Source organism: Tachypleus tridentatus, chromosome 10 (genome assembly GCF_004210375.1).
Source record: "Tachypleus tridentatus isolate NWPU-2018 chromosome 10, ASM421037v1, whole genome shotgun sequence".
Lineage (NCBI taxonomy): Eukaryota > Metazoa > Arthropoda > Merostomata > Xiphosura > Limulidae > Tachypleus > Tachypleus tridentatus.
Window position 1 is genome coordinate 165,417,039 of NC_134834.1, and position 18,997 is coordinate 165,436,035.

At 35.5% G+C, this 18,997-nt stretch overlaps 1 protein-coding gene across 2 annotated transcripts in view; it reads right to left on the reverse strand.

Annotated features, from left to right (window-relative positions):
- Positions 1 to 18,997, reverse strand: part of LOC143230847 (GTPase-activating Rap/Ran-GAP domain-like protein 3) — a 390,350-nt gene that overhangs the window by 155,917 nt on the left and 215,436 nt on the right. The window contains exon 1 of one of the 2 annotated variants that reach the window (XM_076465093.1): positions 1,625 to 2,345. The exons of the other annotated variant lie outside the window; for it this stretch is intronic. Coding sequence (XP_076321208.1) covers positions 1,625 to 1,800 — 176 coding nt within the window. The 5' untranslated portion in view covers positions 1,801 to 2,345. Of the gene's footprint in view, positions 1 to 1,624; positions 2,346 to 18,997 lie in introns of those variants that run through there. 2 annotated transcript variants of the gene reach the window in all.

Here is an 18,997-nt window from a genome sequence, read left to right on the forward strand (position 1 = left end):
TGTATGTTTAGGTTTTAAAAAGATACTCACTTATCTTATTGTTAATTTCACCTGACGTTTTTATTGAACTAGAGATTCAATAAATTAGATACACTTGTTGCGATATGTGAAACGATATTTATATGGAGAAATAGAAATAACGGCTTAAAACAAAACAAATTTATGCTGATTTTTAATTATTTTAATGTCGCGCAAAGTTTCACGAGGACTATCTGCGTTAGCCGTCCCTAATTTAGCAGTGGGAAGACAGCTAGTCATCACCACCCATCGCCAACTCTTTTACATACGAATAGTGGGATTGACGATCACATTATAACGTCCCCATGTTTGATGTGACGGCAATTCGAACCTGCGACCTTTAGATTACGAGTGGAGCGCTCTAATAACTTGGCCACACCCTACCGACATACATTGTTAGTTGTTTATGTGAACGTCGTGTATTTTCTAAACGTCAGCTTGCGTGTCATTTTTAATAATATCTTACAGTTTTCGATTCATTTGCTGTAGATAGTAGGCTGTTAGTATTTATTGGAATGAATGAGTCTGCAGAAGATGGAAGCTGTTTTCGCTCCTCAAAACCTTCCTCGCGTGTCTAATAACTAATATGAGATGCTTTTCATTTCTTTTTTTCCCAGGATAAGCAGCGAGCTTTTTTTGAACGTTTATTACGAAACGTTACATAAAACTATGTGTACGACCGAGTAATTGGTTAACAGTTCGTTTATTCCTGCAAGATATATTTGGAATGTCTGTTAAAAGTTTGATTAAAAGGCAAAGCTCATTGTCCTAGTTTTATATTTAATGATTCATTAGACGTATGCTAAGATATTACTAAGGAAGGACTGAAAATATTAGCTGCCATGTTGTCGGTTTATTTACAATATGAGCATAATCTCAAAATTACTAGTTCAGATATATCCTTGTTCTAACTGGTAAACATTTCGAACATAAGTAGCACGTGAAAGGACATGTTTATCATACAATAACAGAACCCGCACCCGCAAAGGTTTTATGTAATTAGGAATACAAAATTACAAAGTCATCTATATATGATAGCTACCCTAACCAGCACACCTGCATGGTTAATCATGAATATCGTATTTTTTTATGCTTCATAGGGGTATTTATTTTTGTGTATTGTTACAGGAACAAAACGTAGTGATAGAAATGTATAGACAGATATATAAATAGTAGATTTCAAATATACTAAAAGTTAGATATACATAATAAAAGTATTTATATAAATACAGATCAAGAGATTGTTAATAAGTCAGTGAATATCGTAACAGACATATAAAGAAACCAATAACATAAATACAAGATAATTGGAAAACAAATGTGATAAAAGAATAGCTAGCTAATACGATATGAAAGACGGAATGTCAGACCGGATAAAAATATAACAGGATGAGTAGATAAAGAGCTTTTCATTTTTTGTTAATTAAAAAACTGTCCGGTTTCATCATCAGATAAATAGTTTCCTCTAAATCAAATTCATTTTCACAGCACAACAATAAGAAAGTTCATCAAACTTTGAACTACAAAATTACGAACAATTATACATTACTACTGCTACTATCCTACATAAGGTAGTTAAATCCTAGTGTTAATAGTAAAAACTAACCAAGTGGTCGATCCTCGTCTTCCAACAGCGTGACATTGTCCTCCTGGTGAAGGTGGCACAAGAAATGATGTAGTAACCCGGTCAACACAGAGCGACCGTGACCTGTCCCTTTTTGGAATACATGTTTTCGGTGGCCCTGGGGGAGAGTGGTCTCTCCATCCAAACTTAAAAGGCATTTTTAAGGTTTTCTTTAGACGGTGACAATAGCAGATTTACGCAACAACTCTCACAGTGTGTTTGTACTTCTGTATTTTGTTCTGCGGGTATTTAGAAATTTTGATAAAGAGTACGTTATGGTAATATACCGCCATCTGGTGGTGTAATCTAAAGTGCACTCTGCGACTCTACGTTTCTATTGACTTAAAAAAAATGATAATAGTTTAACGATCGCAGATGTCTTTACTCTGATAGCAGCAGTTCTAACTATATATAATTTGAGTAAATCAATTATATTGATAAATATCTAAGTTATTCCTTACCCCAAAAATTAGATAGAAGTTTTGATCTAAATTTAAGCATCTTCTTCGATATTCAATAAAAGAATCACCATATTATGAAATGTAACTGAAACTTGACGTATAGTATAGGCTAACAGTAACAGCCGCTATAGGACACGGAAGGTTACTATCGAGACAGCGGACTTTCAAACTACACGTTGTAGAAACATTCGACAGACTGCAGACGCCCCAGAAGCCAGCTTTCCACTGTAACTTCACCACTAAGACCTCGAGAGTTGATCTCTGAAGGTGCGCAGATACGTCACTAGAGCTCTTTATGGCGTGGTCAGGTAACACCCTGACTTGCAGTTAACAACTGGTATTTGTATCCTCGACTGATGTAACCACACACCTGGAAAACTCGTCCTGTTCTTTACACACTCACAAACATATTTTTATTAATTAATAACAGTATCACCTGCTGAATAATTTATTCCTTAACGTAAATCCAAACAGCTAAAATTGAATAATTTTTCCCCAAAGCGGTTTATATCTTAATGTCACACAAAGGATGACAATCTTGACATTTTACAATAATACCTCGATGAGAAATTCCATTGATACAATAAAATATCATTAAAGGTTTTGAAAATAAACGATTTAGTGTTATAGTGTTATTCGAAAGAAATGGTGATATATCTGTCACAAAAAACAAATATTTAGTCATACGATAAACGTTTAAATGTGAATTACAATTAAGTTATCAAATAAAGAAAACGTAAGTGTATTTCTCTGATGCGTGTGTATATATATATATATATATTTAACAGGTTATTATATATTTCAAATGTCACTAAAATATTTTATTACAGACTGTGTAGACGACTACAACAGTTCTTGCCATCGACTAACAATCAAAACTATTGGTAGATAACTGAGGTACGTCGACCATTTCCAAGTGCGTGAAATTAACCGAACGTTAACAACCAACAATTAACTGTACGTAACCGCTATGTATCATCCGTTGCTTAATCCGTGGTATTTTTTATCAAGGGTTAACAAGCAATAAGGCAACTTATATACGTCTGCCGTTACTTAGAGCGTAGAATAATTTCCTCTGAAATTTATATTCGATTCTGAAGTAACAAATTATTTAAGTTTTATCATTACAAAGTCAGTTTCCACCTCTGAAGGTGAATATTCTTTATTTCAAATACAATTTTCAAGTAATAAAGTAACTCTTGAACAGTATGTTGAGTAATGGTTTTTGATTCGCGTTTCTTCAAAACTGTCTACAGTATTTGTTCAAAAATATCGCACAAAAAGCTGCGTCATTAATATCAAATATTTAAATGGTAAATATCTTTTAAAGTTATGTGTAAGTTTATTGTACATTACAAGAAAGTTTGTATATGGGATGGGGGAATATACCGAGTTAATGGTATAACAAAATAAACTAATGCCAGATATAAAAATCTCTGACAATTGCAATATGCCTTTAAATATGAACACAGTTCAGTAGAATTATGTACGTATACGATATATTATGATATATTAACAAAGTTTATGTCCTTCTCAGTGAAATAAGTGAGTTACCTAACGTACAGTGAGTTCCCTAGAACCTTGGTAATATGTTTATAGGGTTGTTGTGTGGAAGTTAAGGGATAGATACTTACCGTAACAGTTAGGTTCGTAAGAAATCCACACAAAAAACACACAATGAAATTACTAAAGTTTGTAGAAGGATTATAACTCGTCGAAGGTCCAGTACCTGCGGGCCTGAACTATTTATACTATAGTTGAATCTGTTCTTTTATATTTCACATAAATTGTGAACTACTTACTTATTTTTATACTTGGTAAGCAGTTTAATATAACACTAGTGCATTCAATATTATACGTAATTCCAACTCCAAGGGTTACAAATGTCATTTAACTTCTGTTACCAGATAAGAAAAAATAACTGAAAATGATTTTAAATGGTCCATTAAACACCACCCCTTTCGAACACTAGTGTAACTGTCAGAAAAAAAGGATATTAACATTTATTTGTTGGGTCATGGTAGTAATTTAACATGAAGAGGAACTGTACGTTTTAGGCTTAGTCGTCTCTAGGTTTGTTTGTTTGTTTGTTTTGAATTTCGCGCAAAGCTACAAGAGGGATCTCTGCGCTAGCCGTCCCTAAATCTTGGGCTACTCTTTTACCATCGAATAGTGGGATTGACCGTCACGTTATAATGCCCCCACGGCTGAAAGGGCGAGCATGTTTGGTGCGACCGGAATTCGAACCCGCGATCCTCGAATTACGAGTCGAACTCCTCAACACACTACGCCATGCCGGGCCCTACCAAAAGGGAAGATAGCCAATCAACAGTTCCCTTCACCTTAAGAGCACTTTGAACAGAAAATATGGGATTGACTGTTAAATTTATAACAAACACATAGCTGAAAAAAACATGTCGAGCATCATCATCACACAATGCGTGACCTAGTTGTTAGACTGTGAATATGATATTTCATAGTTCATGTCCAATTCAGAATAATCGCATTTTGCACTTTGAGAACGTAGATACAGTATAATAAGCAGTCAAGGAGAACTATTCAGTTAACAAACGTAGCTCAAGAGTTGGCAGTAGATGCTGTTGAAAAGTTACCCTTTCACTGGTCTCTCAGCTAAGAATTAGAGACAACTGTAAAACAACATCCATACTAGCACCACGTATACCCTCTACTAGTCAGCCCGATGCGCTCACCATTAGCGCCAAACTTACACGTACTTTCAGCTAGTTAGTCAACGTTACGCTTCATGTCTCTGAGAAAGCCAAAATTAAACCGTCTAAATTATATACACATTGCTTCGATAGATGCTGACCTTAATCAATTAGTGGATGTTGTGTGAATATGTTGGCAACTTACCGGAGGCAATCGTTGTGATTAAACATTATTTAAGCTTATTTTCAGAAATCATTATAACTACAGGATATAAAGAACTGTGAAACGTGTTAATTGGCATCGAAATCTATTACTGGGATTCTTTTATGCATATTTTTATGAGAATGTGGAAAATACCAGTTTCATAAAATCAGAAACCTTGGTTGTAAAATTTAGTATTAAACACACGTGTTTTTAATTACGAATTTTTAAATTAGTTACATAAAGGCGTATTGACAAATTTATTTTGCTCACACGATGTTTGGGTTTGGTTTGTTTTGAATTTCGCGCAAAGCTGCAAGAGGGCTATCTGCGCTAGCCACTTCTAATTTATCAGTGTAAGACTAGAGGGAAGGCAACTAGTCACTGCCACCCACCGTCAACTCTTGGGCTACTCTTTTACCAACGAATAGTGGGAATGACCGTTACATTATATCGCTCCCACGGCTGAAAGGGCGAGCATGTTTGATATGACGGGGATTCGAACCCATGACCGTCAGATTACAAGTCGAACGCCTTAACCCACCTGGCCATGCCGGGTCCGGTGTTTGGGCCAGGAAAACCGTTTTGTCACCTGCAATTTCTTCATATATTCCAGAAAACCACTTGTATAATAGAAATCATATTACATGACCCGTGATAAATTCCCTCTGGATGGAATCGGATTTTCAAGAAGACGATAAAATCGTTAGTTACCGAAAATACCATTAAACGTTGCGATTCTCAAGACAAAGCTAGCTGTTGCGAAATAATTAATAATTTCAGTTTTAATTCTATTATATATTGATTTAGTATAATGATCAGCGCTTGAAATGAATTATCTTTAGTGCTCTGATGGACGAAACCAAGTACGACCAAATCTTTACCAATACGAATTTAGCTGTTGATACGGCAGGTTTTTCTGAATTTTTACAACATTTTTATAAAAAATTGACACTAAAATTTTGTTGATTCTCATTAATTTTAATGGGGAACAACTAATCTTTTTGGTTTAAAACGATGTGGTTTATTTTAAATTTCGTCCAAAGCTACACGAGGGCTATCTGAGCTAGCCGTCCCTAATTTAGTAGTATAAGGCTAGAGAAAAGGCAGGTAGTCATCACCACCCCCCACCAACTGTTGGGCTACTCTTTTATCAACGAATATTGCAATTGACCGTGAAATTATAATGCCCTTACGGCTAAAAGGTCGAGCATATTTACTAGGACATGGATTCAAACCCACGCGCTTCGGATGATGAGTCGAGTGCCTTAACCATCTGGCCATGCCGGGCCAGGTTTAGCACGAAACATTACCTTTAAACAAAGTGTTCCAAATAAGGAGAAAGAAGGAATCAATAAACTGTTCACACAATGTAGTTTATATCAGTATTTACTGTTTTAGGAAGTGTTTAAAGTGTCTGTACAGAAGATTGATTCTGCTATGAGAAATAAATCATATATTATCTAATTCTTTGCACAGCGAACGTATGTACAACGAGCAATGCATGATATCTCTGGCCTTGTGTACCACTCATCTCCAGATATACTTTAATTGTAGCATTAGTGCTAAACGAACTAATGCAAAATCAATTTTTGTGATATTTACAACCTACATTAAATCGTCTGGTGAACTAGAGGATCCTTAATGGAATGTAACAGCTCGTTCAAGTTATAGTTTGTGTAATGTTAGTAATCCCCCAGTTTTAATACGTTAGCCAATTTGCTTAATTAAATCCTTTTTCATTAATCTCATTAACTGTAATTTGGATAAGACGTATGGTATATATTCAAATGAAGACATCTAGTATAGGCGATATAAACACCATGACAACGAAATATATTTCTGACTAACATAATGCCTCGTAAACTTTCACTTAAATGTCTCTGTTTGGGGTAGATAATATTTTGTGGGTCCGGAATGGTCACGTGGCTAGGACGCTCGACTCTAATCTGAGTGTCGCGGGTTTCAATACCCGTCACATCAAACAAACTCTCCCTTTTATCCGTGTGAGCGTTATAAAGTGCGGTCAATCGCAATATTCGTCGATAAAAGAGTAGCCCAAGAATTGACGGCTAGCGCAGATAACCTTCGTGTAGTTTTGCGCGAAATTCAACACAAACAAACAATTTTAGTTGTTATTTTTGTCTGTCCAAACTTTCCGGGCGTGACATAATGCGTATCGGGTTCTGGTTCTGGCGACTCACTGTTTACTATCTGTTGTCGCAAAAACACTTTGATGCTGTGGATGCGTTATAAATGTGGCAGTGAAATATCAGGATTCGATTAAAGTAGTCGAAGAGTTGATGGTGAGTACTGCTAACTGTATATTTTATCTCAAGTCGGTTTTGTGTGGTCAGATGGTTAGGGCGCTAAACTCGTAATATGCAGCTCGCGGAGTCGAAATTCGTCCTCGAAAATGCTCGTTCATAACACAGCTAGGCGTTAAAATATAAAAGACTCCCACTATTATGGATATAGATTAGTCCAAGTAGAGGTGTTGATGAACTGCATTCTATGTTATCACTTTAAAAATAGTGACAGATAAGGAATATATCTGTCGAGGTGCTTTACGCGAATTTAAATAAATAAATAATTTCGAGTAATCACGTTTCAATATTAGAAACGAACAGCGTAGACAATCCTTCTGTGTCTTTGTTCAAATTTTCAAAACCAACAATAGTTACAAGACATAAATAAGATTTCTTCTTTGACAGTCTGGTTGCGAATGTAATATATACCTACCTACTTTGCCGAAATGTTAATAATATATGAGCATTAGCACCAAGGATTCTGTAAATTAATAATGTATTTGTCCCACGGGATTTGTGAAAAAAATGATACGACCATAAAAAAGCAAACAAACAAAAACAAACAACACCGTTAGTACCACGATATTCACGAAACATTTAGCAGTAGTATCACCAAGCAGCATCATATTTAATATCATAAAGGTATTGTACAATTGAATCATATAATATTGTTGTCACTGTTCTAACCTGGTTCAACAGAACAGCTATGGTTTGAGAACTTATGTACCACCTATTCGTTTAATTTGCAATGAAAACGAATAAAAGTATGTTTTTTTTTTTTCCTGCTTAACAGCCTATATGATGAAATGATTTAACTGGAAACTAAGTGGGCAACAGCATATTATAGATTGCCATTTTTGAAACTGGAGTAACACCTGCTTTGTTAGTGTCCCTTTGCAATTTCCACGCACGAAAATATTTTCTCAAAACAGCCGTGATATCAGCCTCATGTCATAACCTTACCGTGGCGGCATTATACTGTCGAATAATGGGGAATTCGCCATGTGTGTTAAACACATCGCCCATGACATACATACAAATCGTTATTATAGTGCAATTAACCTTTCATATTTGTATTAAAATCAATATTTTAATTTATTTTAACGGCTTGAGCATATGGTGTTAAAAATATTCACTTTCACTAAGGTCTGATCAACTGGTTCCTTACCGTCACTCGATCTCAAGTCGTATAGAAATAACTTGGTCAAGAATAAATAGAATAACAAAAAATAAACTTATACTAAGTATTAGTATTAATCTATTAGGTATAAAAACAATTTGGTTTATCCCTTTCACAATATGAACAAAGCATTTGGAGAAATGATAATACACTATTGTCGGGGTAGGGCATGACCAGGTGGTTAAGGCGCCAGACTCATAACCTGGGGGTACGGGTTCGAATCCACGTCACACCAAATATATTCACCATTCCAGCGGTGGAGGCGTTATAATTTTATGGTTAATCCCACTATTCGTTGGTGCAAGAATTTGTTTTTTTGAATTTCGCGCAAAGCTACTCAAGGACTATCTGCGTTAACCGTCCCTAATTTAGCAGTGTAAGACTAGAGGGAAGGCAGCTAGTCATCATTACCCATCGCCAACTCTTGGGCTACTCTTTTACCAACGAATAGTGGGATTGACCGTCACATTATAACGCCCCCACGGCTGAAAGGGCGAGCATGTTTGGTGCAAGAGTAGCCCACCAGTTTTACACTGCTAAATTACGGACGGCTAGCGCAGAGATCCCTCGCGTAGCTTTGCGCGAAATTCCAAAACAAACAAACACTGTTGTTAACTAGACTTGAAGTAGCATATTTTAAGAGCAGCGTGTCCGAAGTTATACATACATAATGTTGAAGATAATATTGCTTAACGCATCGAATAGGTTTTTCACAATTAAAATATGATAATTAGTTCCATAAAACGATGCGTGTTTGATGAAAGATTTTGTTCTACAGCAGACCTTAAAATGTTACTATTCACTCAGGGATTTAGGCAAGAATTGCATCATATATTTATTTGGAATTTTGTTTTTGGTTAATAGTTTTCGTCCTACTGTTTACACTTTAAAAAAATTCTTAAGTTACTATATACACGTTTCATCTACAACTATTTGTTAAGAAGCGGACGTTATAACCACAGAACATTTCGAAATATTTTAACAAAGTATTCTATGCCGACATTGCGTACACCAAAGAAAATATAATTAAGTTATATTTATACGTTTCATATAAATTGTTTTATAGATGTATATTATTTTCAATGCTTTTCCCTGAAGACTGTTATATGGGTAATTGAATCTCCGATGTGTCAACGATAACTTTACAGCGCTTAAAATCTTGGATTCGATTCCCTGTGGTGAACAGATGAGAGGAAATTCTTTACGTATAGCTTTGTGCTAACACAATAAGCGCAGACAGCCCTCGTGTAGCTTTGCGTGAAATCCAAAAAAACAAACAAACCAAAACAACAATAAATAGGTAATTCATAAATATTTTGATAGAGTGAACTGTTTGTTTGCTCGTTGCTAAGCCCATAGTTACACTACGGGCTGTCTGTACACTTCCACACCTGGTATCGAAACCCGATTTTTACTAGCGTTATGTATAATAAGCCTTCAGACTTACCGTCAAGTTACGTAGAGGGATTATAGTGAATCTCAGTGGATCAGATAAAACGGTTTAATGTCCATACGAGACATTATTATTGTTAGTGTTAAAAGCTTTAATTTGTTACTTTTTAAATAATTTCACTTTAGTTTATCAGTCTCTAGTTACATTTCAATCTCTAACGTCATTCAAATATTATAAGAGATCCGTGGAAGTATAACTAATAAACTAGACAGACATTTGATAAACATTACAGTTGGTACGTAGAGGTATAACTAGTAAACTAGACAGACATTTGATAAACATTACAGTTGGTACGTAGAGGTATAACTAGTAAACTAGACAGACATTTGATAAACATTACAGTTGGTACGTAGAGGTATAACTAGTAAACTAGACAGACATTTGATAAACATTACAGTTGGTACGTAGAGGTATAACTAGTAAACTAGACAGACATTTGATAAACATTACAGTTGGTACGTAGAGGTATAACTAGTAAACTATATAGGCATTTGACGAACTCTATAAATAATTCGTGGAAGTATAATCGATAAACTTGTCAGAACGTTTCTGTCTGACAATTTCCGTAAGTAACCGGCTGTCTTACCTCTTACCGACTTTTGTTCTCACGCGCTTCGACTGGAATGATGACTTTGTTAATTTGGTTATTATAAAGGATTATCTCTAAGAAGGGGTTACTGGTAAAGCAAGTTATTTCAGAAAGGAGTTGTTGTTTTGAATTAAGCACAAAGCTGCACAATGGGAGATCTGTGCGCTGCCCACCAAGGGTATCGAAACCCGGATTTTAGCGTGTAAGTCCGCAGATATACCACTGAGCCACTGGGGAGCTCAGAAAGGAGTTACTGGATAAAAATCTCAGAAAATGGCTAACCTAGAGAAGGAACAATACGAAGAAAACGTAACTATAAATCAAAGTTCATAAACTATTTTCCAATTTGTTCAAGCATCACCAATCAAACTTTTAAATCAAATCCTAGCAATACATGGAAAATATTTTAAATTAACTATGTACAATAAATTTACTCCAGATAACACATTGCCTTAACGAATCAAGAGTTAAAAACAATAATATTTAATATCATACAAAATATTATTAGGAATAAAAAACACAGTATATAAGAAAATAAAACAAAATAATAGAATAAAAATTATTCTAAAGATCACACAATTTAATTTCCTGTCATGGTGTAATACTTCATAATAGACATACAAACATACTTATAAATATAATACAGACTAGATGAAATGACGAGTTTGTTGTTATTCACAACACTATATACAATGGACTATGCGTGATCTGCCAACTGAATTTGTAGCGTTATAAGCCTCGCCGAGTCTCGAGGGAGAGGTGGAAGACGGGATATAATCACGGTCTATTTACTGATCTCTCTGAACTTCAAAACACTTTGTTCCAGAGAACCATGGGATTTAGTAAACAGGAGATACATCATCAAAAATAGCTGTCGATCAAAGGCTATTTCAGATGAAAAGTATTAGCTTTATTCTAAGCCTAACACTATAGGTGTTCATATTGATGTTTGTGTTCTGTTTATATTCAAAATAAACTACCCACACTCTAAGTTTATCCCATATAACTCTGGACAATAGTTATAATTTGTAGTCACAAATGTATTTTTTACTTTTACTGATGTGCAGGAAAAATAAAACTGTTACGTGCAAGGGATAGAAAGAAGAGATCATGGCGGGTTTCTTATATAAACGAGGCTTAAGAAGACGTCTAAGTGTCTTAGAAAAGTTCGTCACCTCTATTTTCTGCTAGCATATGGAAGCCATAATTTCTGTACTGTGCATACATTTAATTCTTGTATCGCAGAAAAAAAAAAAAAAGTTAAATCCGACTGTTTCTTTTGCTCGCCCCTCAAAAGCATCTTAGCATGCAGACGAGATGAGAACCATATTGTCCATAATCGGGTTAGCATAGATAGCTTTTTACGAGTGCAGCCACGAAATGCGTTGTCATTATTACATCTCACAAAAGTCACTCGTAACGTTACCACGTGTTCCACTAGCTACGATTATTACAGGTTCTGTGCACTGTATGGCATTTTGGATGCTTGGTTCTTCATCAAAATAAAACAGGTTAGAAATAAAACAGTAAACACAGTAGTTCCTACACGATAAGTACCCAGCATAGAAGCAACTTGATCAGATGCTGACGATCCTGGAAAATGCTTCGGTCCAACAATTGTCAACAAACCTACCGATACAAAGACGACCAAGTGAATTTCCTTTCTCAGCATCGACCGTCAACGACTTTCCACTGGGGGTTCTTAGACCAAATCGGTAACGAGGTTTTCGCCTCTTTTGAACCACTCCAACAGCTTGTGTTTTTCAAACGAGTATTGGGAAAGCCAAAATGTGCGTGTTTGTGTGTCTTACTGCAAAGCCATATCGGGCTATCTGCTGTGTCCATCAAGGGGAATCGAACCCCTAATTTTAGCGTTGTAAATCTGAAGACTTATCATGCCACGTTGGAGGAAAACACATAAGGAGATTTTTTTATCATCTCTTCGTCTTTTCGCCCACTCATATATCTCTATTTATGGTAAGAGGTAACAAAAAAGATCATGAGTTAATAAACGACAACATTAAAAAAATAAACAAAAACAATATTAAACGTTACCTCTTTTGTCACAATAATGCGATTTGACTTTATAAAGTATCTATCATTTATTAGTTTAATCTAATGAAATTCTGACGTTAACAGCAAATTCCTCAAACATTCACGTTTTCTTGTTCCACGTAACTTTTCTTTATTACTATTGTTAGCAGAATACGCATGATTAAGAACACCATGGGCAGATAGAATAAATTCGTGTTCACACTTCATGGGGCCATCCTCAAAGCAGAGGGCGTCTCGAACATATTTCTTTCCTGCTGATATGTTTAGTACTTTCAAAAGGTTGCCTGTTGACAATATCTCAATCCACTGAAAGCGAAGTCAAACATACAAAAAGAAAAACATTTATAAAAACAATGCCGTAAGTTTTGAAAACTGTACCAATAAAAATCGATATTTAGGTACGGTCTTTTAATATTTACTTAAAAGTTAAGAAACTAAATAATATATAATACCAAAATTTGAATTACAATCCATAATTTGATTTTATACCAAACGTATTGACATAAATCCATAAAACAGTAGTTAAAGTTTTGAATGCAAGTCAATAAACGCAATGACATGGCCTTTGACCCGTGACCCATTACGATAGGATTAATCGGATAGCTTTGAGGTTGACAGTCTAGCCTCTGAGAGTTATTTTATTTCTAAACTTTAGTCCAACAATAACTCAAGTATGAAGAAGGCTCACAGAAAGGTTTCAGGTATGACTAGAACAAAATAAAAGTAGCTCAATAAATACCATCTCAACTAGAACTTTATCTAACTTTAAAATATTCGTTTATTTGTTTAGGATATTTATGCAAATCTACAGTAGGAATATCTGGGCTAGCCGTCCTTAATTTTAAATTGATGGGCCAGGGAGAATGCATCTTGTCAGTAGCACTCACTGTCAGCTCTTGAACTCTCTAATTACGCAGAGGGATTGACCATTACTCTTATAATACATACACAAACACTTGACTTTGAAGCTACGAGATGCAAACCTTGGACTCTAAGGCTCACAAACCCCCGGTGTTAATCATTAAACAACGCCAGATTACATTATAATTGAGATAAAGCAAATAACGTATTACTAACAGTCACATTATACACCCCACGGCTGGGAGGGCGAGTAGCGCGACGCAGAAACGAACCCGACCCGCAGATTACGAGTCGCACGCCTTACGCGCTCGGCCATGCCAGGCCTATTACTAACAGAGTAAAAAAAAAAAAAAAAAAAAAAAAAGATACTTAAGACCATATATACCATTCAAGGTATATTTAAAACTGACAAGAAAAATTATTACATGATACTGACAATCCTATCTGCAAAGAGCATCTCTAGCTTTTGCACTTAGTTTGATCTCGGTTCAGTCGCTCAGAAACAAAGAATGACAAAGTCAGAAAGATGGTTTTATTTGTATTAGTCTTTACGCCATAACAAGTCATCAAATTCTGTAAATCAGTTATTAATATCATTACCACATACGAATGATGAGAAGGTAAATCGTTTAAAAGATACGGACTGATTTGTATTATCACAAACTACATATCTGATATAATTGAAACATGAAGGTCAATGTCATTAACCGTTACTACTGGGTTAACTTTAGTGTTTCGAGTCCATTGACATATTAGAACCTACAGTGGTAAGTCTTAAGGCTAACAACGTTTAAAATTCAATACCTGTGATGAGCACAGCAAAGATAGCCTATTGTATAGATTCATGAATAGCTACAAACAAAACATATGTAACCTGGAAGATAATTTCAACTAACATTTATCACATCCCCAAAACACTTAAAATGCAATAAAACAATTCTCTGTTTAATTTGGCTTGGAAAGAACAAGCCACATTTTTAAGGACATAAATGAAGGCAGATATTTACGAGCATGTAAATAAGATTTAGTTTGATCGTTTTGATCTTTTGTATAAATTACTTATTTTTCAAGACTTACCTTAACAGTGAACAGATGCAATATTCAACTTGTTTTTTTTTTTTTTTTTAAATAAAGTAGTGGCTATAGAAGATTATTTATTTTTCAGATATTTATATAAACGGAATTGGACCTCCACATGGGATTTCTACTAACCATTAGACTATAAGCGTGACCACTTACTGAATAAACCTAGAATATATTCTGTCAAAAGGAGTGTAGACTATTATAATCACACCTTTCTATTACTTTTATGGAGGATATTAAAGGCTTTCTAGCATTGCGTTTAAATTGAACACCTTTTCATTCTAATTTGCGCTGGTGTAAATAGTGAAATAAGACTATCTGTTCACATAGGACAACGAATCCCTGTGTATGTATTTTAATTTTATAATTTCTATTTATCCTTTTCAGAGTCATGTACGCGAATTTTTATCTCACCGCTGAACTAGGTGATGTTTTTCTTATTTAATCCTGGAAATTTATTTACTGGGGTGCGTGATATATCACGCATGAACAAAGGAGTTCATGAATAAGTAAATTAAATTCGCGATTATTGGTGTAAAGTGATGCTTGGCAAAATCTGTTAAAAGTACAAGACTATGTTTAAGATTTTGGGGGTTTTGGTAGTATCCAAAGAAATCAACGAATGTATTTTAACAGCTTCCAAGACTGGATTTACTTCTGTATTCGTCGGTTCAGTTTTTAATATATTTAGTTTCACTCTCTTTGTTTGAACTTTTGCTTGATTGCTGTACATTAAGAGGTTGTGTCTGGGATTACTCTGATGGCTTTACTTTTTATTTATTAAACGGTTAGGTATCCGTCTTAGCGTAAGTGCAAGTTGTAGTAAAAGTTTTCCAACAAGAGCGCTATGGCTATTTGCGCTAGTTGTTCTCTAAATTTGAAGGCTAGACTAAAGGAAAAAAGAAAATGGTCAATTCCACCTATCACCATCTCTTGGGATACACCTTACCAAGAAATAATAGAATTTATTATCACATCATACACCTCCCACGAATGAAAGGACAAATATGTTCGGCGATGGGTTCCGACCCCGAGATCTTTTTATTGCGAGTTAAGTATGAGGTAAGCCACTAGGAAACGAAACTATAAATAAAGGTAACCCTGTAAATACAGGTAAATAAACAGTTGTTAACTCATTTATTCAACTTGCTGGTAGGTAGCACTACAATATAAATATATTCGAATATCATCGTACTTATTGAAAACTATATCATGATTAAATCATCTGGGAAGTTTTCCTCATTACAAGATTTTGCCTTTGACTAAGAACTGCTTTCATGTTCTCAGTCTGAAGTGAAAAGTGACGAAAGTTAGAACATGAGGGAGTTCTCAGACTTTTTGTGAAGGTAAGAGAATCCGGCAGAAATTGCATGCGGCCACGCAACACGTTAGGAGGACTGTTTTATCCCCTCTCGTAGTTCCTAAGACGCAGAGCGATGAGACTGTAAAACGTCAAAATCACAGCTCATTGTGGCTCTCCTCTAAAATGTACTTACATACATACACGTTCTAAGATCACTTTGCACTCAAGACACTCATCACATTTTACCAAAGGCCTGTGCTTATGGTCACTAACTATACCAAAGGCCAGTGCTTATGGTCACTAACTTTATCAAAGGCCAGTGTTTATGACCACTAACTTCACCAAAGCCCTGTGCTTTTAGTGAGTAATGCTCCTGCAATAGGAACTGTAATTGTTGTTTTTCATTAGGGCGATCTAGGTTCATGATTAGCGATATAACTAAGTCTAAAAGCTCCTTCTTCCGCTAGCATTAGCGATCTAATATTTGACGAAATATTGTTCCGTAATGTAATTTATGTTCCAAGAGACTTAAGGTCACTGTTGTCCGCCTACTCTTTCCAACTTCATCAAATGCGTGCACGCAACGACTTCAGTGTTTGTTTGAATAAATCACAGGGAAAAAAAAACGTCCATGGAAAATGCCCAGAAGAAGGTATCAATAATCTTTGATTGTACTTAAAGAGATGCTGCTATGTTCAGATAGACACTTAGCTGGATGCCTTGTCTTCATGGAACCATATAACAATCGGAATTTCTCGTGGTTTAGTGGTGTAAGCACTGATAGTACGTGCGTTTTCCATAAAACGACTTCACATCAATGACAGGTATTATTTTAATACTTGTTTCTCAATGACAGGTATTATTTTAATACTTGTTTCTCAATGACAGGTATTATTTTAATACTTGTTTCTCAATGACAGGTATTATTTTAATACTTGTTTCTCAATGACAGGTATTATTTTAATACTTGTTTCTCAATGACAGGTATTATTTTAATACTTGTTTCTCAATGACAGGTATTATTTTAATACTTGTTTCAGCATTGGTGTAAAGAGTTTTTTGCGCTATAGGTCGCTAATGTTGAAGTGATAAATTAGCGTGAAGGCCTCAACTTAATAACACCCACCGCTAGCTACTGGGCTATTCTAATCGAGTAGTTAGTTTTTATGATGCATCCACAGCCCCAAAGTGGCCCGGCATGGCCAGGTGGGTTAAGGCTTTCGACTCGTAATCCGAGGGTCGCGGGTTCGAATCCCCTTTGTACCAAACATACTAGCCCTTTCAGCGTGGGGGCGTTATAATGTTACGGTCAATCCCACTATTCGTTGGTAAAAGAGTAGCCCAAGAGTTAGCGGTGGGTGGTGATGACTAGTTGCCTTTCCTCTAGATTTACACTGCAAAATTAGTGACGGCTAGCGCAGATAGCCCTCGTGTAGGTTTGCGCGAAATTAAAAAACAACAACAAATAAACAGTCCAAAAGTACAGAATGCGATCTTGCTGTAACGGGACGCGAATCATAAACCATCCGGCAAGATAATAACAAGGGCATGGCCACCTCTTCTTTTTTTATGCTAAAACTTTACTGCATCTTGGTTATTTAACACGAAATAGTTTATAGCTTATGTTACAAACTTTACAGTTGTATACTTTTGTGGTGTTAAAATTGGGCGGTCCCATAACTATTTGCATGAATAAGTTTTCTTGTTGTTTTTTTTATTCGTGTGCTTATCACTTCCTGTGTCTATTCACTTCGAAATGATTCATAATAATAAGTATCAGTATTATAATTACAAAAACGTTGACCCTTGGTACTAATGAGATGTTCCACGATCATACACTGTAATTGTTTTTGTTAGATGTCATGTCCTTTGTTAGTGCGTGGTTAGATCCCTTTCCCGCCCTCTTTTCACCAACTTAAATTCATGTGATGATTGTTTGATGATACGTTTCTAACTTATAATCTGTCAAGTAAAACTAACTGCATCATTCGACCACGCCCTGTAAATAATCACGTGATCTGGACTTTTTGATTTTCACTCACATAGTTCACATAAATAATAAAAATGAGAGTTTGTTTGTTTTGATACACAAGTGATATCTGCGCTAGCCGTCCCTAATTTAGGAGAATAAAACTAGAGGGAAGGCAGCTAGTTATCACTCTCTATCGCTAACTTTTGGATAACTCTTTTATCAACGAATAGTGGGATAAATCGTCACATTATAACGCTCTCTCGGCTGAAAGAGCGAGCACATTTAGTGTGACCGAAATTTGAACTCGTGACCCTCAGAATACGAGTCGAGCGTCCTAACCACCTGGACATGCCGGGCTCAGTAACAAGTGTGTTTTCTTATAGCAAAGCCACATCGGACTATCTGCTGAGAGTAACAAGAAATAGAGAACAGAATAACATACATTGTCATACATTAACAATACTTATAACTACATGTATTGACAAGTTAGTAACAACGACTTTTGGTAAGTATCCCCGTAATTAGTGTCTTGTCTAAAAGAAAACGTGTCAGTCTCTTTCACTATTATTATTTTATTTATTTGTCTTTCTTTATCAACTTGAACATCTATTGGTAGGTTCGTTGATTCGCTTATTTTATTACTACAGATGGGTTTGTGTGCGTCGTATAAAATTACACGTTGATATTATTCATCAGTAATGCTTGGTTTGGTTTGTTTTGAATTTCGCGCAATGCTACACAAGGGCTATCTGCGCTAGCCGTCCCTAATTTTGCAGTGTAAGACTAGAGGAAAGAGAGCTATTCATCACCACCCACCACCAACTCTTGGGCTACTATTTTACCAGCGAATAGTGGGATTGACCGTCATGTTTGTTGTGACGGGGATTCGAACCTGCGACTCTAATATTACGAGTCGAGTGTCTTAACAACCTGGCCATACCGGGCCTATTAGTAAGGCACTGAGGTTCGCAAAAAAATATCAGAATCTTACACATGGCAGTCGTTCTGGACTTCTGACATCACTCATTAGCTACTACCAAACACAGAAACATATACTCTTTATATATATAAACATATAAATTAAGCAAATCTTTAGAGCAAATTAACAATTAAGCTATTCCATTATACTAAACTGAAGATGTTTACATACATCTAAAAATATATATTAGTTTGTTATAACTTAAAAAAAAACACAAGCCGAAACAAGAATAAATTAAA